Source organism: Lissotriton vulgaris, chromosome 10, assembly GCF_964263255.1.
Source record: "Lissotriton vulgaris chromosome 10, aLisVul1.2, whole genome shotgun sequence".
Lineage (NCBI taxonomy): Eukaryota > Metazoa > Chordata > Amphibia > Caudata > Salamandridae > Lissotriton > Lissotriton vulgaris.
Window position 1 is genome coordinate 737,847,494 of NC_141698.1, and position 23,489 is coordinate 737,870,982.

The 23,489-nt window shown below is 45.9% G+C and overlaps 1 protein-coding gene across 2 annotated transcripts in view; it reads left to right on the forward strand.

Annotated features, from left to right (window-relative positions):
- The window catches only part of ODAD2 (outer dynein arm docking complex subunit 2), a 1,227,385-nt gene that overhangs the window by 1,113,794 nt on the left and 90,102 nt on the right, over positions 1-23,489 (forward strand). For both annotated transcript variants that reach the window (XM_086941603.1, XM_086941602.1), the window contains exon 17: positions 14,598-14,712. In XM_086941603.1, coding sequence (XP_086797729.1) covers positions 14,598-14,712 — 115 coding nt within the window. The remainder of the gene's footprint in view (positions 1-14,597; positions 14,713-23,489) is intronic.

The window sequence follows — 23,489 nt, forward strand, 5'->3', positions numbered from 1 at the left end:
CCTTCTCAGTCAGACCTCTCCCTCAGTCAGACTCCCTCTTAGTCAGTCTCTCTCCCTCTCAGTCTCTCTCCCTCTCAAGCAGACTCCCTCTCAGGCAGACTCCATCTCAGTCAGACTCCATCTCAGTCAGACTCTCTCATAGTCAGTCTCTCTCTCTCTCTCTTTAAATAGCAGTATTTTTCTGCTATTAACAGACACGCAACAGAACCTAAAAATGGATTTTTAGAACGAACTATAGTGATATATACACATAACTGACATGGATTGCCTGGTTACAGGGCTTTTAGTGGGATGAAAAACCTGGGGGTTCTCTCAAAGGGCCATGCCCGATAAAATTAAGGGTTGGCTTGAAAGCATGTAAAAACAAATCTTTGTTTATCATAGTGTGCCACCCTACTGGTATGTTGCTGTTTGTCATTGGATTCAGATATATGAGATACAACCAGTAACATAATACCTGCTTTGCCAATAGTTGTTAGTTGCATAAGATAAATAAGGAACAACTATGGCTTTGTTGTATATAATATATAACATTGAAAATGCTTCCGTTCTGGAATGATGAAACTGTGAAAGAACTTAAATGAGCCTATTTGGAATTACATCAAAGGCTTTGAGCTGCTGTTGAGTTGAGATGTATTTAAGGGTGAAAATGGAGACCCAAGAGGCTGTTAGTTGAGTAAGATAAATAAGCAAAAACGATGGCTTTGTTGAATATAATATTGAAAATGCTTCAGGTCTGAATTGAGACTGAAAGAATGAAAGAAAACTTGTCCATTTAAACTGACAAAGGCTTTCTGAGCAGTAGTGCTGCTACCCAGTGAATATATGTATATATTTTTTTTTCCACCCTGAAGGCAAAAATGGAGCCCCCATAGCTACCAGTCTCAGTACCTGCTTTGAAGCACTTGGCCCACTAAAAGCCCTGCCTGTTAACTCCGGGAGAACAAACTCGCATAAAAAGTCAATTTAAGCTGATTAACTCACAATTGGTCACAACAGCGCTCTACTGTCGCATTCACTTAAATGAATAGATATGCAAAAAAAACACTCGCAAGAAATAAGGGTAGATTAAGAAAGGCAGCAACTTGCGTGCCTTCTTTTAAAATCCTCACCTGCCGTGACCCAAGCCTATGACCCCACAGCGGCAGATGAGGGCGGGGGCCACCTGTGAGCATGCAAGACACTCATTGTCTGCGCATGCCCCTTTGACCTCTTCTTGGCAAATGTGGCCCCCGCGGAATTACAACAGCAGTAATGGCGCTGAGTACCTGACTGCTGTTGTTTTCCATGGGGGCCGCAAGGGAAGGTCTGGGAGGCCGCAATTGGCCCGCGGGCCGCACTATGAGTACCGCCGGTCTTTCCCTACCTAGACGACTGGCTTCTGAAAAGCTCCACACCTGCTCTGCTTCAGAGCCATCTCGCTTACTGTCTCAACCTGATGTATTCCCTGGGGTTGCAGGTCAACTACAAAAAGTCAGTACTCAATCCCACCCAATGAATACACTATCTGGGCGCCTCCCTGGACTTCGCAGAGGCAAGCGTGTGTCCTTCGGAGGAGAGGTTGTCATCCATGCTTCTGAAGTGCTGCACTCTGCTAGACACCCAAAGCTCCACAGCCAGGCAAGTGTTTTCACTACTGGGATCGATGGCCTCGTGTATCTACATTGTACCCAATGCATGCCTTTACATGAGGCCTCTGCAGCAGGCACTCGAGGACCAATGGTCTCAGAGGTCTGGCCACTGGGAAGATCGCGTTTCCCTCCACCAAGTTGCCAGAGACTCCATCAGACGGTGGATGAAACGATCTCATCTTCTGCAAGGAGTCCCATTTCAACAGTCGCCTCCATCGCAGACAGTGGTAACAGAAGCCTCAATGCATGGTTGGGGTGCTCATATGGATCAGCTTCAGGTACAAGGTCTCTGGTTCGAGACAGAAAGAAGCTACCACATCAACTTCTTGGAGCTCCGGGCTGTCTATCTGGCGCTCAGATCCCTCTACCCGTCTCTGCGCACCAACCACATTCAAGTTCAGACGGACAACACAACAACAATGCTCTATCTGAACAAGCAGGGAGGCACAAGGTCACAAGTTCTGTCTCTGGAAGCTCAATCCATTTGGCGCAGGTCTCTCCATCGTGGCAGTTCAGCTGCCAGGAATCCTGAATGTTCAAGCGGATTGCCTAAGCAGAGACTTCGTAGAAGCGCTCAACTGGGTGCTCAACGAAGAGGTTGCACAAAAGGTGTTTCGTCAATGGGGCGTACCAGACATAGATCCGTTCGCAGACGTGGCAAATGCGAAATGCCCCGTCTTCGTGTCCAGAGACCCCCAGCAGGGATCACGGGGAATGCACTTTTGATCAACTGGTCTCAGACATTGCTGTACGCTTTTCCTCCCCTGCCTCTGATCCCGGCTGTGATACAGAAATTCTACAGGACCAACACCAGGATGATCCTGATAGCGCCGGAGTGGCCACGCCATTGGTGGAACCCGGATCTCCTCCAGCTGTCAGAGGTTCCTCACTGGAGACTGCCCTGCCGCCCAGACTTGCTGACGAAGAACGAGGGGAGGGTGTTTCACCCCAACCTTCCTTCCCTTCGATTGATGGCACGGCTCCTGAGGTCATCCAGTATGGACACCTAGACCTTTCAGCTGACTGCATGAACATTCTTAAAGAGACCCTCCAGTAGAAAGTTTTATGCTTTTAAGTGGAAGAGATTTTACATTTGGTGAATGGATAATTCTCTTGATCCAATCCAAGGTCAGGGGCAGGGGATTCTCCCATACTTATTGCATTTGGCAAGGTCAGGCCTGAAGTATCCCTCCATCAGGGTTCACTTAGCGGCAATAACAGCCTATAGGATGTCTCCTTCTCAGACCTCATTCTTCCTCATGCCTGTGGTCAAAGATTTCTGAGAGGGCCTTAAGAAAGTATTTCCACCCGTGAGGTCCCCCTCTCCTCCCTTGGAGCTTAACATCGTATTTACCAAATTGATGGGTGCTCCCTTCGAGCCTATCCATAAGGCCTCTTTGCAGCACTTGACCTGGAAAGCTGCTTTTTTGGGAGCCATCACCTCCGCCCACAGGGTGAGTGAGATTCAGGCCCTGTGTGGCAAGGAACCTTACACAGTGTTTCATGCCAATAGGATGGTGCTAAGAGCACATCCAGGCTTCCTACCCAAGGTGGTCTCGGATATCCATATCAATCAGACCATCATTCAGACTACTTTCTTTCCTCAACCAACCACTCCCCCGGAGAGGTCTTTACACTCTCTAGATCTCGGTAGGGTTTTAAAATGTTACCTGGCTAAGACTCTTCCACTTAGGAAGTCTGAGCGGCTCTTTGTTAATTATGGGTCAACTAATACCGATCTGTCCGCTTCAAAAAGACGATGGATCGTCTCCTGTATAGCTCTGTCTTATAAAATTAGCTAACAAAGCTTTACAGGGCAAACCTCATGCACACTCTACAAGAGGGAAAGCTTATACTACAGCTCTCCTTCGCAACATTCCAATATCTGAGATTTGTAAGGCGGCTACATGGTGTTCAGTACATACCTTTACCCGCCATTATTGCCTAGATTCAGATGCACAGGCCGATGCCCAAGTTGGACAGGCCTCTTTGAGGAATTTGTTTGCATAACTGCATTATAAATGTGACGTTAATTCATGTTTTTTGCTGTATACTTGATTGCTCGTCCGCGAGACTTTGGGTTTGGGCTTGCTACTCTATTCATAGATTATGACTATTGATGAGTATCCCCTGGATGAGAAGGATTCGTTACTTACCTGTAATCCTAGTTCTCATCCAGGGGTATACTCATTAAAGTCATAAGCGACCCACACACCTCCCCGGACGAGCATGACTGTAAAGTTATGGTATGTTAAATATGGATTTACTTAGGTGTTTATGCACCTCCAAAAAGAACTGACCTAACTGCCACCTATGGTGCATCATGGGAGCAGGGGTCGCCTGCAGGTCTAAAAGGCACGGTACCCCTACTCTAATGCCTTAAAGGCAATGTGTCAGTTTTCTTTGTTTTCTTTATACTCTGCTGCAGCCTACTGGCAAATGCCGGCAATTACAGGTTTTTCTATGGCAATAAAGCATTGTTGTATGACAAATGTTTACTGCTCTCTTTCTTCCTTAGGGGTTGGGAGAGTATAGCTGCTACTATGCAAACCTATGTAATTTCAGCATCTTTGCTATTTTGGAAATATTTTAGGCTGCATGTATATGTTTTCACATATGCATATATATGTATAAATATGTATTTTCTATATGCTCTGGGATCCCGCACATGGGCAGGGATTATTCATAGATTATGACTTTGATGAGTATACCCCTGGATCAGAGAGAACTAGGTTATAGGTAAGTAACTAATCCTTATCTAATGGAATGTCCACATGAATCAATCACTATCCACACCGGGTCCTGCAACAAGCAAAAGGTCAGGTATCCCAAACTTACCACATGTAGTACTGCAGGGCAATTATTAGGGATAAGTATCATCAAATTCCAAAGTCAAAAGTGACATGGAAGTCCACATTTCACACTGCTAACATGCCCAGGTTATATTCTCACTTCTGTCCACTGCCAGATGATGCTGGTAACAGATGCACAAGTGGCCTAGCTGCGTGTCACACATGTAGTCTAGAAGAGTAGTATGAGACAAATAGGCACCAAGCGGTGTGAGATATAACCACAGATAAACATTATACAAGAGGCTGGCTAGGTTCATCCCCTATCAATATAGGTTCCTAGGGGTAATTTTCCACATTACAATTGACAATGCCATGAAGACCTGAGGTATTCTAATGAGTCCATCCATGAAGATGTCATATTGGCCTCCACAAGGGCAGGTTACTCACAGTACACTACATGTATCAGTGACACATTTACCTATGTAGTACTGACTGCTGAAACACATGTCACACCAACATGTCAGCATGACACTCGCTGATGGATGTCACCATCCATAGACTGACGGATCACTGATACACATGCTCATCCCAACATACTGCATACATTCTTATCATTGGCATGCTAATAAGCATTGGCTGAAACAACTGGAACATCACAGACGTGTATCATTGTATAAACATTTTAACCTCTCAGATTTCATCCATCAATGTCCTTGGGTATGTGATACTCATCCACCCAACCTAACATACCACAATTTTGTCTTACCCCAAATCTGTGTGCCTATCACTCATTCATAAAGTCATGTACACATTGGCCAACATAAATATCTGATATATACAATGGTAAATCGTCAGTGCCATCAGATCATGTATGCTACAGGGGTACTTGTGGCAGTACAACACTTAAAGGTATACATGGCTGCATGTAGGCATCCAGAACGATGGCACCACTGTACACTCCCAAAATACCAAGGGGGTGTTTTGCACAGCCAGTGCCCTCAGAGTGCATTGTATGCCATGCCACAAGTATGTGGTATACCATCACATGAGACAAAGTAGTGAGGCAGCTACACTGCCGACACAAGGATGACAAGTGGCCTGTGTAGGACCACTTACAGTGCACACATGACATAATGGGACAATGCAGGTAAGCAGAGATATAGCGCTGCCATGTGGATCTGCAATAGTGAAAAAGCATGTTTAGGTGAACCCTGCTCAGTTCCTGGAAACATGACTTGTAGTTAGTGATGAACACCCTGCACCTACTACCACACCTACATAGGCAACAATGGTCCTATTGTGTGGGATGAGTCAGATCCAAGCCTGTGTAGAAAAGGCAGCCTGTAACAACAGTTAGTTGTTCAAGCACAATGTTACACTCAGGTCAATACTCACCCCCAACTTGATTCTTTTGTGGTCTCAACTGCCCATGAAGGTTTGGGTGGGCCACCACCAGTGTGTGGGCCATCAGGGAGTTCAAGGACCCCTTCTGCTCTTGGGGGCCACTATCAAGTTACTTACTTTCGGTAACGCATTATCTGGTAGAGACTCTATCTAGCTGCAGATTCCTTACAACCCCACCCATACCTCCCTGCTTTGCGGACTAATAGTGTAGGGCTAGGGTTACTCCCCTTTTCAGGGCCCTAGTTTTGCACATGACTACATCAGTTACTTTGTGGCTCTGCGCTTCTGGCGTGGAAAAAAAATGAAAAGTACTGACGCCTGGGTGGTGCCTATATAGGCACAACAACATCATAACTGATGCTACCGACGCCGACGACGTCACTCAGAGCCGAATGGAGCCACCCGATTCCAAGCGCAAGGGATATTCCTCAGAAAAAGTTTCCGGATCCAGCCTGACGCCTGGGAAATTCAAAGGAAAGGAATCTGCTGCTAGATCGTCTCTACCAGATAATGCGTTACCGAAGGTAAGTAACTTGATCGTCGCAGTGCTGTTACAGACTCATGTGTAGTCCAGATTTTGGCAAATAGGTGGATTTTGTGATGATGGCAGTGCATTCCATCCATCAGGATGACTCCCATATATATCTGGTATGTGTATGTAATGCATTATGATATGTGCCAGCTGTGACGGTTTCTGACACAACAGTGCTCAATGTTACAAATTTGTCCTCCTCTCATTTGTCGTACATCTTCCATTTTTCTCATACTAGAACTTGGTATGTATGAATGTACAGCATTACTCATCATGTATGTATGTACGGTCATTCATACATACATGATGTATAAAGCTGTACACTGCTCACAAATGTACTACTGTTAAAGCACATGACTGTTGGTTGCATTCTGGTGGGACTGTGTGACAACTATCAATTAGTCTTTCCTTCTGATGGATACATCTGCCTGTGGATTTCTCACCTTATGAATATCCCCTGCGTCAGCATTTCCCGGGACTTTTTCCTAGCTCCTGCACCGACGAGGTCGCCATAGCGTCATGCCTATGCCCGCTGCTCCGCATGACATCACCGGAGCCATAAGACCACGTCGGCGTGATGACGTCAGTTCCCTTTTTTCCGCACTGTCGACGCTAATGTTTTTTTCTAGGACTCTCCATACTTGGATACTTTGTCTTTTTTCTTTTTCTTTTTTTGATTGTATTTCTTATTTTCTTTGTCATGTCACTCTGCTCCTAGGGAGTCTGGCTTTAAACCTTGCAGAGAATGCAGTAAACATATGTCAATTACTGACCCGCATGAGGATTGCCTTTGGTGTTTGTCTTCAGACCATGACGTCGAGGGATGCTCTTCATGCAGGAAGATGAATCCAAAGGCGTTAAAGGAGCGAGAAGCCAAACTTTACATGGCCAAAGCAAGAAAAAAAAAGGAGTTGAAAAAGGTCAAAATCTAGTTCTTCGACGTCGCATGACTCCAAAAAGAAGCACAAAAAGAAGAGGAGACATGCTTCTCGACGCTGATCTTTGAAGCTGGAGGTGTCGCGGTCACCTTCTCCTGCTCCTCAACATTGAGAAAAGGACTTTGTTTCTCCTTCACCTTTAGTGTCTCCTCAGGTGACTCCGGCTCATTCTCCTTCCTATAAAGGGACTCCGGAGCAGGCAACAACGCCGAGATTCTCACCGTTGAATCCGGCTGGTGACTATGAGGTTCCTTTGGCTCCAGCTGTTCCACCTGTGGCTCCAGCGGCTCCTACTCCAGAGGTATCTCGATCGGATTTGGGACTGGTGTCTTACCCACAGTTTCCGACACGGGATCTGATCCCTCACATTTTTTAAATACGATGTATGGTGTTTTCACCAGGGCCTTGTACCCTTCTGGAGCACCTCCGGGTCCCATGGGTCCTTTGGCATTTAATTTGGGTGTGCCTGACCAGTACCCCCAGGCCCCCTTTATGCTGTTCATGCCAGCGACGTCGTCCTGGTCCTTTCCGGCTCCGAGGATATCGACGCGTATGGTCAGTACCCGGTTCCATCCCATGAAGCCTCTCAGATTCGAACGGCGCTGGTTATGGATCCTCCTTCGATGCCGCTTCTGGAGCCGTCGACGCCGCGTGTGGCGCTCACGACACGCAACCGAAGATGCGCTTCAGGAGAGAGGCGCAGAGGTTATTAGAAGAGGAGCAGTGCCAGGATGAAGAGAGGGAGTTAGGAGCGGTATATGACACAGAAGATTTGTTTGAGGACTTGTGTGAAGCAAGTGGACTTGACACTTCTCCAGAGTGGGACTATGTTTCACAAAAGGCTTCTCCCTCTCAGGATGTTGCTCCATATCACACGGTTATTAAGGCTGCTGAACATTTGGACTTGCATCTTCCTGTGGCTGAGTATAAGACTAACCTTCTCACTGAAGTGTTTCTTTCTCCTTATTCGGTTGTTGAGCCACTCTTGCCATTTAATGATGCTCTTATGGAGCCGATACTTGATGTGTGGCGCATTCCTCTTTCGGCTCCTGCAGTTTCAAGGTCAGTCTCAAGGAGGTATAGACCTGCTCCTGGAGATCCGGTTTTCCTTTCCTCTCATCTCTCTTCTGAAATTCTGGTTGTGCAGGCTTCTTGCTTGAAGCAGATGGTGGGCCAGCAAAAAACCTGGGTATCTGGTTTAATGAGGACCTACGTTTCAGCCCAATCCTGAAGTCACATAGGAAGTATCTCTGTTTTACAGTTGGGTCACAACATTAACAATTTGCGGTCCTTCCCTTTGGTCTTACTACCGCACCTCGAGTCTTCACCAAGGTGATGGTGGTGGCTGCCCATCTCAGGAGGTCGGGATTCCTGTTTTCCCCTACCTGGACGATTGGTTACTGAAAGCAGAGTCGCCAGAGATGGTGCGTCATCATCTCCAGGTTACAACTCAGCTGTTGTACAAATTGAGTTTTTCTATAAATGTACCGAAGTCTCACCGGGTGCCCTCACAGCACAACCTGTTCATCGGGGCAGTACTGGATACCACTGTGTGTTGACCTTTCCCGCCTTTGCAAAGGATTCTCGACATTTAGGAAATGATTCCTCTGTTTTACAATGGAGCGGTTGTTCCAGTTCTGAAGGTCCTTCAACTGCTCTGTCTGTTCGCTTCCTGCATCCTGTTGGTTAACCATGCATGCTGGCACATGAGGGCACGCCAGTGGTATCTCCGGTGGCAGTGGTATCAGCACAACGGAGATCTCAGGGAGTCTGTGAGGATCTCCAGAGAAGCTGCACTGGATCTTTCTTGGTGGAGTGTGGAGGGCAATCTGTCTCAAGGTAAGCCCTTCCATCTTCCTCCATCGGTAGCCACAGTGATTACGGATGCCTCAACCCTAGGGTGGGGAGCTCATCTGGGGGATCTTGAGATCAAGGGTCTTTGGTCTCCAGAGGAAAGGTTGTTTCACATCAACCTTCTGGAATTGCGGGCGATACGTTTGGTGCTCAAGGCCTTTCTCCCTTCGCTTCATGGTCAGGTGGTTCAAGTCCTGACGGACAACACAACCGCGATGTGGTATGTCAACAAGCAGGGAGGAGTAGGGTCGTACCGTCTCTGCAAAGAGGCGTTGCGGCTTTAGTCCTGGGCTCAGGACCAGCGGATTTGCTTGATGGCAAATCATCTTGCCAAGGTGCTGAACGTGCGTATGGACAGTCTCAGTCGTCAGTCCTCTGCCGACCACGAGTGGAGGCTTCATCCGGAGGTAGTTCAACACATCTTCCAGACGTGGGGCACTCCTCGGGTGGACCTGTTTGCCCATCTCGACAACACGCATTGACTGTCATTCTGCAGTCTCCACTTTCTGAGGCAGGGAGCGTTGGGGGATGCGTTTCAGTTGAGTAGGAGCTCACAACTCCTTTATGCATTTCCTCCCATACCCTTGATTCCTCGGGTTCTGAGGAAGATTCGCCAAGACCGGGCCCAAGTTATATTGATCGCCCCAGATTAGCCAAAAAGGGTGTGGTACACGGACCTTCTTCACATCTCATCGCACTCTCCGCTCCGTCTCCCTCTCAGGGCAGACCTCCTCTCTCAGATGGAGGGGCAGGTTCTACACCCCCACCTCCAGAGCCTGCACCTTCATGCCTGGAGTTTGAATTGGGTAACCTGAATTCTTTTTCTATCCCGCCTAACTTGGTGGATGTTATTTTATCGGCCAGGTAACACTCCACCAAGTCTATCTACTCCTACAGGAGGTCAAAATTTGTTAGATGGTGTGGAGAGAAATCTGTTGATCCTTTGAAAGCGCATCTTTCTGATGTTCTTTGTTTTTCACTTCATTTGGCTCAGCAGGGTTGTGCTGTGGCTACTGTTAAAGGACATTTGTCGGCCTTGTCAGCATTTCTTTGTTTGCCTGATCGTCCCTCTCTTTTTAAGTCTCCAATGGTCTTAAGGTTCATTAAGGGGCAGACAAACATGTTTCCTCCCACTCGTTTTATTATGCCCCAGTGGTATTTAAATCTGGTGTTAACTTTTTTAATGGGTTCCACGTTCGAACCTATGCATAGTTGTCCTTTGAGACTGTTGACATTTAAAACAGTCTTTTTAGTGACTATCACTTCGGCTAGGAGAGTGAGTGAGCTCCAGGCTTTGAGTTCAAAGCCTTCTTTTTTGACCATACATGCTGAAAAATGGTTCTCAGGACCAGGGCTGCTTTGCTGCCTAAGGTGGTAACTCCCTTTCACCTAGGTCAGTCCATTAACCTTCCTACTTTCTATCCTCCCCTCACTTATCCAAAGAGGAAGAGAGACTTCATCGTTTGGATCCAAAGAGGTCAATTAGCTTCTATTTGGATAGAACAACGGACTTCTGTCAAGATGATCAACTTTTTGTTGGATATGATGGATGTATGAAGCGCAAGGCAGTGCCCAAGCGCACTTTATCCAGATGGATCATCTTGTGCATCAAGATATGCAGCTCTCTGGCTGGTAAGGAGCCTCCTGTAGTCATTAGAGCTCATTCCACCAGGGCTAAATCATCTACTTCTGCCTTTTCCAGAGGTGTTCCTGTGTTGGACATCTGTAAAGCCACAACTTGGGCCTCCCTCCACACTTTCACGAAGCATTACTGTTTAGATTCCGAGGTGAGGAGGTACAGTCATTTTGCGTGCTCTGTTTTACAAGACTTTTTGGTATAGAAGTGTGGACACCCTGCTCCGGGTGTTTGACTGCTGTGTGATTCTATTCATAAGGTGAGGAATCCACAGGCAGATGTATACATCAAAAGAACAAGTTACTTACTTTCGGTAATGCTTTTTCTGGTGGATACAGTGTATGCCTGTGAATTCCTCACTGACCCACCCGCCTCCCCGTTGTCCACCCTTTTATACCTTGAAAGAGGAGGTATTGGTTATTTGATGTTTTGTGTACTCAAGACTTTATTACCTCTAAGTGTCTATTGTTGGCTTATTTGAAATGTAAGCTTTCTTATTTCAATATACACTTAGTGTATTTGTGTGAATTCTGTATACTATGTATGCATTGTCTCTAAGGTCGGTCCACCCGTTTTGCCTCAGTGGCACGGAAAAAACGGGTGGAACTGACGTCATCACGCAAATGTGGTCTTCTTATGGCTCTGTGGAGTCATGCGGAGCCGCGTGCAGAGCCATGACGCTATGACAACCTCGTCGGCGCGGGGAGCTAGCAAAAGTTTCTGCGGAATGCTGGCGCAGGGGATATTCATAAGGTGAGGAATCCACAGGCAGATACTGTATCCACCAGAAAAAGCGTTACCTAAGGTAAGTAACTTGTTCTTCTCGTAGCTCCGGCATGACCGAGGCAGTTTTGGTACATGGAACTTTTCCTGTGTTCAATATCTCCACACATTATCTTTCCTCCGCTGCCAAACCTACTCTCGATGAACAATGGTCAAATTGTTAATCAGCAAATAAGGTCCCTAAGTTTGTCAGCTTGGAACCTCACAACTTTGAATTCGCAGATTTAAACATGTCTCCAGATTGCAGGTCCATTCTCCAGCGGGCCGAGGCTCCATCCACTAATAGGTCTTATGTTGCAAAATGGAAAAGATTCTGTCATTGGTGCGAGAGTAAGGAATTTCATCCTTTCCTATCAACTCCGGAACAGATCCTGCCTTATTTACTTCATCAAGCAAATTCAAAATTAGCTCACTCATCAATCAAGGTACACCTGTCGGCAATTTCCAGGTTTCGCAGAAAACCAGGTGAACTTTCTTTGTGGTCAACAAGAATCGTTAAGGAGTTTATGAAAGGACTCTTTAGGGTTTTCCCAACCTTAAAATGCCCTGCAGTCCCGTGGGAATTGAATACAGTTTTGGCTCAATTGATGAAATTACTGTTCGAGCCCTTACTTAAGGCTGCTTTGAAATATGTTTCTTGGAAAACGTCTCTACTCGTAGCCCTCACGTCGGCTAGAAGTATCAGTGAGATGTAGGCTTTCACGATTGCTGAGCCTTTCCTTCAAATCAGACAGGATAAACTTTTCTTGAGAACAAATCCTCAATTCATTCCTAAAGTTCCAACTTCATTTCACTTGAACAAACCAGTTGTTCTTTCTATGTACTTTGGAAATCCTTCAACCAACATGAAAAGAGCATTGCACTCTTTAGATTTGAAGAGATGCATCAACTTCTACATGCACAGGATAAAGACTTTCAGAAAATCGAATGAGTTATTTGTGTCCTTTACATCACCAAGAAAGAGTCAAGCCCTTTCAAGAAACAGTATTGCACGTTGGATTTGCTCTGCGATTGTGTTCTGCCACTCCAAGCCTGGCAAGCCTTTATCTGTAAAAGTGTCTGAGCACTCCACAAGGAAGATGGCAGCCTCTACAGCACTGTTTGCCAGTGCATCGCTTCCAGACATGTGTAGAGCGGCAACATGGTCCAACATGCATACATTGACCAAGCATTACTGCTTAGACTCGGCATGGAAAGAGGATGCTGCTGTGGGTCAAGTTGTCCTGAGACATCTATTTCTTTTAAGTACAGTCTTTTATACCTTTTAATTCAATTGATTTTGTGTACTTTGTTTTCACTGTTTATTGAACATTTTACGATTTTATCGGTTTTAAGATTAATATGTATTAGTATGTGTCAATATGTCTTTTATGGCATAGAAGATATTCGTCTAGCCGCAAGCTAATGGAACTACACTGCTAACTACTCTGATAAAGCATGTGAATCTATGAAAGATTCAATACTGGAGAAAAAACAAGTTATTTTCCTGTACACTGCGTTTCTCCAGTATTGATATATTTCATAGATTCACATGCAGCCCTACCACCTCCCCGTCTAGGCTTGCCACTTCTGATCTCATTTTATTTCTTACATTAGCACACTTGTGCGCAAAATCTGAGGTCTTATGGCTCTGACTGGGGAGCTGAGGTCTAGGGCTGGTCTATGATTGGTCAAAGGTTTGACCTACATAAGGAGGCTGGCGCCTGACAACGTCTGTCTCTCCTTCTGGATGGTTTCTATGTACTTCTATGGTACTTCTTGTCTACCTACCGCAAGACTCCCACAATGACGATGGGGAAGATACAAGCATGTGAATCTATGAAAAATATCAATACTGGAGAACCACAGTGTACAGGTACGTAACTTTTTTTTTCCAGATAACACCTGTAAAAAAGTATCCACCTTCTTCAAAGAAGTACAAGTACCCATTATTACTATTAAGGCTCTACATAATATTTGGACAGTAAAGAGACGTTGAAGTGCTGTGGAGACCTTATTGGAAGACCGAGCCAATAATGCTAGGGCTGATATTTAGGAGAACATTCTGTTTGTGCACTACTGCAAGGATGTAATAAGCATTTCTCTACGAGCATGTGGCTCTTTGAGAAAATCGTGTAAGCAAGATCGTGTCCGCTATCACTTCCTTATCAGTAGCTTCTGTTCTGTCTAAGACACCATACCTGTTGGAAGCCCAGTCTCATCAAGTGGTAGTTCAAGATTCATATTCTTACCAGGGTCCTTACACAAACAAGTGTCATTTTAAGTCACTACATCCAGGTTGACCTCAAGGATAAAGCACTTCATTTAAGTATGGAGAGGTTGACCTGAGGTGGTAAATATCCTTTAAGAAGAACATAAACCTTAAGGCCACATACACTAACATTTGGGCCGAAGAATCTGGAGGAGGATAACATGGAGATCTTGTCTACAACGTACCATACTACGAATTCTGGTTTAAAAAAATATAATTGATTTCAATGCCTGGCACACCGCCAAAGTTAAATATGGTATGACCGTTATCTTTTTACCTAGGCTGCTAGCATAAAGAAGGGGGACATCTTGACAGAAATCAAGTTCTTAATGAGAAAAAGAAGGCTGGGCAAGATTTAAGAGACAGCATATATTAAAAGACAACTCCTAAGAAGCATACCTAGATGTAATCAACTGACTAGAGAGTTTGCAACGAGTAAAGGTGGAATATGTAGTGTTCTAGCCTTAGATTTTATTAGAAGATTCCTATTGCATCATAATTATTTACTTAAAATGCTTTACTTTGCTGACTACATGAACATTAAAGGAAGATACACGTCTATATAGCCTATGCATCTTACCTTAAATGATACTCCCTATGCAAATAAATCAAGTGTAAACCGAAAATGTAATGATGGTGCTGCAAATCACTAAAAAACTAATATTATATCAAATCAACAGGCACGTTGTTTTACAGAAGGATAACTTAAGTTTGTACATTGTTTTAGGTTTACAATTCTTAAAGGTAATATTATTTTTAATGTCTGACATTTACAGGTTAATTGACCGGCTGGATGGAGTTCGCTTATTATGGTCCTTGCTAAAAAATCCAAATACAGATGTTCAAGCAAGTGCAGCCTGGGCTATCTGTCCTTGTATCGAAAATGCTAAGGTAAGCAAAATGCACAAAAAAAAATCTATACATAATTATATTATAGCATTAGGTATTTTTGAAACTGTAGGATGCTGGTTTATCATCCTGTCTAATTATGCCATGTCTGTGGTGCAGAATAACCAGACAACTCCTATAGTCACAAACGAAGATGCCAATGGCCTCTTTAATTTCTATCTAAAAATAGGTGCTTGATGGCCACACGTTTTTTCTCTAGGGGACTTACATTGGCAACTTTTTTATCCTATTTTGGCATGTCTACGTTTTAAGACGTGCTACAATAAAGTAATTTCACATCAGCAGTTCTTCTCTACTGGGTTCTGGCATTACAGTGCAAAACTATTGGCACTAGTGTTGTAATATTACCTAAAAATAGCTCGGTTTTAGGGGCCTTTCTCAAGATGGACAAATTGGATACATACAGTAGGCCGTGGGTAAGGCTTAGTTTGTAAAATATGAAGTCCAGGTGCTCAAATGTTTTTCGCATGCCTCACCCATTTTCCTCTGGCTCCACCCACTTCCTCCACTGGGTCCACACACAATTAATCCTACGTATGTAAATCACTCTATATGAAATGTTACATAAGACAGGCCAGGGGGACAACAAGTTGCTGGAGTGGCATGTCCATATGGGTAGGCAGTATAGTTTAAGACTGCTTGATCTGGAGAAGCACAACCTCTGAATTGAAAATAGAACACCATACTTGGGGGTTCTCTTTAATAATAAGAATTGATTTCTACCCAAATTAACCCTTTTTGCAACATTAATCTATGCTCTAACCTACACTTTGAACTGTGCATGCAGTTCTTTGACGACAGTTAATAATTTACTGTTCTATGTTAGGATGTTTAATTTATAAACTGTAACAATAGCTGTCTCTTAGAAAAGCAGTAACCCACTGACCTAGTTACATTATGTGCACTTTTAATCTGCATGGTACGAATTCTTTACAGCAGGCACATTAACCCTCAACCTAATGATGAGTCAAAACCTCTACTAGACACAACTCCCATCGCACTCCAGGAAGAACATTAATCACTGAGTTATCGATAAATCTTTATTGTTGCCTGGAAAATTGCTGGAGACAAGGAACCCGGCAGCAGATGCTTTTAAAATGAAAATAAACTTGCAAACACTGCGCTCCTTAAAATCAGCACCGGTTTGGTGGTACCGGTCGTAGTGCCCCGGAGCCGGCCATGAGACCAATTAAACACTGGTGTCACAGTGTTACCTCACTGTGGCACAGAGAGGGTGCAACACTGCCAGCAAACTCTAATTCACCTCTACAGCAGGCACTGCGTGTGTGGACTGCGACCAAGACAGAAATAAAATGAAAAACATGCCCATGGCAGCGGTTGGCACGTGAACAGGGTTTTGCTAAAACCAGTGGCATTCAAAGGGACTTGCTCCAAAGACTGGTTTGGTGGCTGGCACAGCAGTTACTTTGGCCTGCATCATGCATGAAAAAAAAGTAAGTACCGAGTGAATACTGTAAGGGGATTGTGCGTTTTGACCCATCACTACTGAGGTGGCCATGTGCTAACTAGAATGTAAAACATGAGCATCGCTCCACTACCTGCGGGTGTTAGGAAATATTAAATGAAATGCTACCATATATAGGTCGCTTGAGTTGGGGCGGTATCACTCCCATGCATGCCGGTTTTCCCCTTGCTTTCCTACAGCTTCTTCAACCCTGCTGGCCCTTCGATAAATTCCCAATGTTTCCATACAGTCCAGATTGCACATGCTACCGTGTTGTGACCTTTCATTGAGGTAAACCAGAACAACTTTACAGTCCTAAAACGCACACACACATGGAGAGTTCTGCAGCTCTTTGCTCCCAAAATGTGCCCGCTCCCCTTTATTTCCAGTCACTAGATAGGACAGCGCCAGGTACCCGCCAATGCCACGTCCTCCGAAATCGACCGCTTCATGGTAATTAAAGACAAAGTAAAGTTAAACAGACTTCGAGTCCGGCGGCGTGATTGCTCAGGCTCGAAGTCTGTTTAACTTTACTAAACACGGTGATGGTCACACCGCACCACGCGCTATAAAAAACAGAGTTAATTTGGATCCTTCCTTGTTTACTGGTGGCACTTCCTTCATAAGTCGTGCTGAACTGGCGGTGACTCAAAAAGTGCGTGTGTGCAGGCGTTGGAATTAAAAAAAAAAGGTTACGCACACGCAAGCTGCTGGCGCCCCATCCCACATAACAAAATCCAGCCCAATCATTCGCCCGCCCACAGCAACACTGAACTGACGGCAAATTCGCACAGAACCACAATATGGATTTATTATCGGTACAGCAGCACTCTTCACAGAGGCCTGTGATAGTGTGAATTACACTGTAGTGAGTCAAATATTTATACTGATATATATTACATGCAGTTCAGTCACTGATGTGAGTTTACACAGTGTCCCTCAGGTGTAGACCCGGCCCTGAAAAATAAGTGCAGGTGCTAAGCAGCAGAAAGCACCGGCACAAATTAAGCACTGAGTTCCAGTGAGAAGGGTCCAGAATTGGGAAGGCTTTATGTGCTTTTGATGTAAATCTGATCTATGAAATACCTAACAGTTTTTTGTCTAGGCTCCCTAGCGTTTTTACTAGGCAGTGTGGGGAGATTAGTTTAGCCAGGTATAGGAGGGGGTTTAGAGAACATTGATGCATTTACACATCCAGCACCTTAGCATAAACTGGATGCTATCTCTAACTGGGAGCTAGTGTAGGAGCTTGCATGATATGATTCCTTCTTCTAAGACCAGCAATCATTCTGATGGCAGCATTCTTTGTCTTTTGTCAATGGTTAAGCTCTATAGCTAGTAACAATTATCTAGTGTCGAGGATTAGAAGCAGAGTAAGTCTTTTCAGTTTTCTTCTTAATTGTCCAGGGAAAGGGCAACTCCTCCCAGTTGGTGCATTAGACCCTGTACTTTATAACAAAGAGGGGTATATTCTCAAGGACATATCGCCGAATTAACGGCACTTTATCGCAGCCAAATTTGCGATGAATTTGTCACCCCATTCACAAGCTGGTGCTAACAGCCCATACCAGTTTACCTGCGATAGCAGTCGCAAAAAACATTGCCTCAGATGATCCCCGCAACTAACGCTAATGAGATGCAGAGTAGGTGTTCCCGTGCCAAAACCCACAACAACACCACTCCATAACATTCTCAAAGAACAGCCAGATCGGCGATAAGAACACAAAACATGCAATAAGGCGTGTTAGCTGCTGGAAATTAACACCTGCTCTTACCTGGTGTAAAGTCGGACGACAACCGGCACCAGACAAGGGAGCACAGCTCAGAGCCACACCTGAAGAACAACAGATGCCATGGAGCTACTGATCCTGCAGCTCGGAGACCCAGGAGGGCAACAAAACCCACCGTCAACACCCCCAGGTCTGCTCCCCCTGGACCCCTCCCTGCCCCCCGACCACCCCAAAGGCAGCGCAAACAAAGACATCGGACCCTCAGAACACGCACCAACCTCACAGACCCTACACCTGAGAATGTCATTGCCCACTATAGGCTCAAAAGGACAACCATCCTCCGCATCCTGAACATCTTTGCCCACAGGCCGACAGTACTAACACAGCAGACAACCAACATCCCACTTCAGACAAAGCTGCTGGCTGTGCTGCATCTGTTGGCCTCTGGTACCTTCCATCCAACAACTGCAAGATTCGAAGGAGTCTTACAGCCAGCCCTATTAGAGTTCCTCACAACTGTCTTGGATGCAATCATCAGCTTGGTACCCCAGTACCTATACCCCCCACACTGCGCATGAACAGCTGGAGACCAAGCAAGGCGTCTACGCCATAGCTGGCTTACTGCACGTGTTAGGGGGCAATTGACTGCACACATGTCCTTCTTGTGCCCCCTGGTGACACTGCACACAATTAACCCAACCGAAAGCACACGCATTCCATCAATGTGCAGGCCACAGTTGACCAGCGGGGAATCGCCACCAACGTCGCCGCCAACTATCCAGGCAGTGTGCATCATTCCACCTCTACCGACAGTCCATCATCAACCAGAGCTACAAGGATGGCATCCATGAAAATACATATGCATTTGCCGGCCGCAGTGCATCCGGGGCTACTAACTCTTTGCAGCTCAAGTCATGGACCCTGTCTAAATGAATGTTGGATGGCCTCTGTGACGATGGCCTGGGCCTCATCCATGCCATGTGACTGTGGCCCTGTGCTGTCCGCTGCCTCCGGCCTCAACTGCGATCCACCTGGTCTCACACATCAAATCAGAGTCCTGACATGCCCGGATGTCGCATCACCGCAGGATGCACACGCCACCAGGGCCTAGACCAACTCCAAACAACAGGTGCCAGAGTCTGAGATGTCTTACTGCTCACACCTGTCGTGGGTGCCATCTTCAGCTTGATACCGTGCTCAGCTCTTCAGGTGCCACTAACTCAGTGCACCACAACTCATGGACCATTCTGGTTGCATTTTGGGTGTACACTGTACTTTCCCTGGCTACCGCCATGATGCTTCACAGTTGTTTATGTTTTGCTGGTGATTTCTGTTTTCGTTTTAATTGTGTTCACTGTTCAAGTTGTTGCCAGCACCAACAACTCCATGAGGGTTGGCTTACACTCACCCCACACACATCCAGCACAGGTGTCACGGTACATGTGATCCTGGCAATAAAGGTATTGAGCGCACGTGCCCATAGCAAGTTCAACCAACTATCTGAGTGTGTCCGTGTGCTCATGACGCATGCATTAGAGGCCCGGGCCCTACAACATTACCTTGTGCCGTGTACAGCGGTCGCAGCCATGTGACCGCAGGCAGAGGGTGAAACCTTGCACATGTAGGTTTGTCGTCCCCCACTCAATACATAAGAGGAGGGAACTGGGCCGGTGTATGCCAGTCCAGCGTAGGAGTGTGAATGATTATCCCGTGGCTCTGGGTGTGGTTCAATACTGGAGATGTGCAAAGACATGTGTCTCTGTTGCAGTGTGACCTCCGTTGGGGAGTGTAGTTGGTCCCTGTGTGGACTTAGACACCCATGTATGTGATTTAGTTCGGCTTCCATGAGGTCGAACCCCACCCGCTGTTCGGCTACCCCCTTCTGGTAGTCTGACACCTGGCCTTGGGATGCGATGTGTGCTTCGTTGTACTGCTGGGAGCCAACCTTGGTGGTGGGTGTGTCCAGCTGTGTGGTCTGTGCAGGGGGCGGGGTATCCTTGGTGCAGCTGGGTTGCCCTGCTCCTGGAGGTCAATTGCCTAAGATGTCCACGTACTGTTGTAGTGAGTCGGTGTTGAAAGTGTGAAGGTCCTCTTCAGCATCACTTTCTGCTCTGCTGGAAGTGTTGTTTGTCCTTCTGCTATGTGAAGGGGAGATGCTTGTTGACATTGTGTTGGCATGTATGTTGACACATTGTTCAAGTTTACATACAGACTGCATGACAATGTACATTGTGACTGTTTGGGTGGAGCAGACTATTTGATGGGAGACAGTGGACATTTGTACTACATGACGGATGTGTGGTTGTACACGTACATTTTCGTCTCACAGTTTCCTGCTATGTCAAATGAGATTGGCAATTTTCTACACACACCAGTTGTGTCCTCTGTTCTGCAGTGTAAGTATTGCACAGTGTACCACATTGTCGTCCATGTGGATGTGCTGTCATTGCTATGTGTGTGTGCTGCATTGTGGGAGAGTCGCCCCAGCAGCTGTGATTTTGCTGCCCCTTATCCCTTAGAGGCGGTGTGCCTTTGACTTTTGTGCTTTTAAGGTGCAGTGATGTTGGAGACTTGGGTCATTTGTGCTCTGGAACGGTTTTTGTACTCTTGTGCATTGTTTGTCTGCAGATGTATTGTTGACGTCAGTGGTTGTTTGTGCATGTGGATGGGTCAGAGTGTGACCTGCTCATTTACGGATGTGGTCCGCACCCAGCCACCTGAGTGTCACGGCATGCACGATGTCATGGTGATTGTTCTCCAGCCATGCTGATCGTGATGTAGTTTCACTTGCATTGTCAGTGTTGCCTACAAATGTGCATCTTTGCTGTGTTTGGCACGGTTTCATGTGTGTGCTGTAAATGTAAATGTAAATGTATTTGAGCTTATATAGCGCACAGCTACCCACAAAGGGTTTCCCGGCGCTTGCTTAGGGAACCCGTCCTGGTATTCCCCTGTGAGATAACCCCGGCAGGGTATCCACAAGGTGAAAGCCAGGCATCCCACCGCGAGGGGCCGTTGTGGAGATTAAGCAAGCTATTGCCCAGAGTCGCAGAGTGTGAACCCGTGAGTTGAGAAGGCACCGGAGCGAGAATTATCGAGTCCGTGGAATTTTTTGAGCCCAAGACCCGCCGAGGCGGGGAATTGAACCCTGGTCCAGGGCCGATCTCAGCTTCCGGGTCTGCCGCCTCTAACCCCTGAGCCACACTTCTCCACTGCTGTGGAATTGGTGATGTGTAGGGTAGGACCCTTTTGGCACATGGTGGAAGAGGGCCTACTTGATGTTTGTATGTGTGCTGCAGTGTGCCACGGGAATCAGGGGAAAGACCCAGGGTCATTGTGGGTGTGCGGTGTGCTACACGTCATTGTGCCTGTCACCGCCGTCCTCCAAGTCCCTCTTCGTTACTCACCCCGTTGATGTTGTGTCAGGTCATGTCGAGCTGTGTCCGGACTCCCGACTCCTTGCTCCGTCTCCACACTGATGACTGTGGGCACCATTTGCTCCAGCTACTCCTGTGGTGCAGGACTCCCACCTCCATTCGCCGTTGCTGCCTTCCTGTTGGCAGTAGGTTTCTGCTTGGTTTGGCTTTTCACATCATGCCAGCACATCTTGAGCCTCCTCAACAGTCCAACTGCATTCACAATGGAATGCCGTTTTTCCATCTGTATTGCCAATGACAAGGTGGAGCGGACGGACAGTTGTTGTTTGTGTTCTGTCACCTCCGTGGCGACGATCCAGTTGTCATGCGGACTGAACCACATCTTCCTCTTCTCTTTGGCCTACCCCGACCACGAGGTTCCTTGCTGGTGATCTGTGGGGCTTGTGGGGTTCGCGTTGACCTGGGCACCGGGTCTGGGTGCATCCTTGGTGCTAAACAGGTAATTGTTTTTTGATGCGTTTTTCTTGTTCTGCTTTTATAGTGCGTTGTCCCGCATGACGCGTGGGAATTGCAGGCCTGTTGCTGGTTATCGCTGATCTTTGTATCGCGATTGGCCTCATCGCAACTTTTTTTGCGTTCTTGTTTTGCATGTTTGCGGCGTTACGTTGATTTTACCTGGGTCATTTGACACGTTATCGACGGACTATTACATGGAGCCACTGGATTGTAAATACAAAGTTAACACAGTGTTATTTTCCCCGCGATATGCAATGTTGCATTAAGCTAATTTTGCGAAGGTTATCACATGTTCTTGAGATTATCCCCCAGAATAGTTTAATGGACTGGATGCAGTCAGGGACTTTCCAGTTTCCTTCTTAATTGCCCAGGGAAAAATCAGCACTTCCCCGTAGGTGCTGTGTACCCTGCACAGTATAACACATGTGAAAGTTGTCAGATGCCTTCTTAAGAGGGTCCCAGTTAGTTGAAAACCACAAAGGTAAAACATCTCTTTGACAATCTGGGAGTACTCGATTAGAGATGGGGATTTATTTTGGAGTGGAATAGCATTCACCAAACTCCTCCTGACATCAGGCCAAATAATCACAAAGATGAATCCACTTGGAATCCACCTGCAGGAACCACAAATCAAGAACAAAAGAGAGTACAAATGGGAAATGTTTGTAACAAAAAAATAAGGAACAAATGTGTAGCAATACAATTTCCTCCTATGATTGCCAATTTCATGTTTAATTCACATGGGAACTGGCATCATAGGAAATGCTCATGCCTCATCTTGAATTAGGGGCTTTCAATTGAGTTCTCTGGACAATCACCCTCCTGGGAAAGGTAGTTCACAGTTCAAGAGATGGTTAAATACTCATAAAATACTACAAAGTGTGATATCCCTTGTCTTCTGCTGGATTGCGCAGCTCCACCTCTGCCCGCACCAACTTTTTTTCTCCATCTAATTATAGATCTATCCTCCTTTTGTCAGAGATCAAAGAGCCGACAGCACTGCCCAACCTATGAGGGCATCCATCAATGAGCTGGGTGTGGCATCCGGCATCCTGCAGCTAAATACCAAAAGACACACCTTTAGTCGTATCCTTGTGTATTAAATCAATTTTCAGGTTTTACCTTAACTCTCTCAAAACTAAATGAAGTGATACATATCACACTTAAAGGGGGGAAGGCATCCCTTAAGGATAAGACCCCTCACTCACCCGAAGGTGACATGCTTCATCATATGGGGCCTCCTTACCAGAATTGAAAACCTAGTCAACACTGGGAGCTACTACTTCAAGTGTTTAAGGAAGGAGCTCAGAGATGTTTTTTTGGAGAAGGATAGTAATCCCATATGTGAGATGATAGGTGTAGTGAGGTTAGCAGCGCTGTGTGAAAGAATAGAAGGTGAATTTAAACTGCCTAAATAGACTCCACTGTTATTCACTTTATTCTTGTGTGCTACCTGACAGGATTAAAAATGAAACAGCTCAGTGGTATAACAGTATAACCACTGTCACTTATGTGGTCAACATGTTTCAGCCTAATGATCAAAACACTTTGTATCAGTGGCTTTCTTTAGGACCAGAATGTAATTGTGTAATTGCTGCTGCAATAAGTGAAAAATTATACATTTTTATACAACACCGGTATTCCTGTTTGTCTTTTCTTTATCAGGTTATA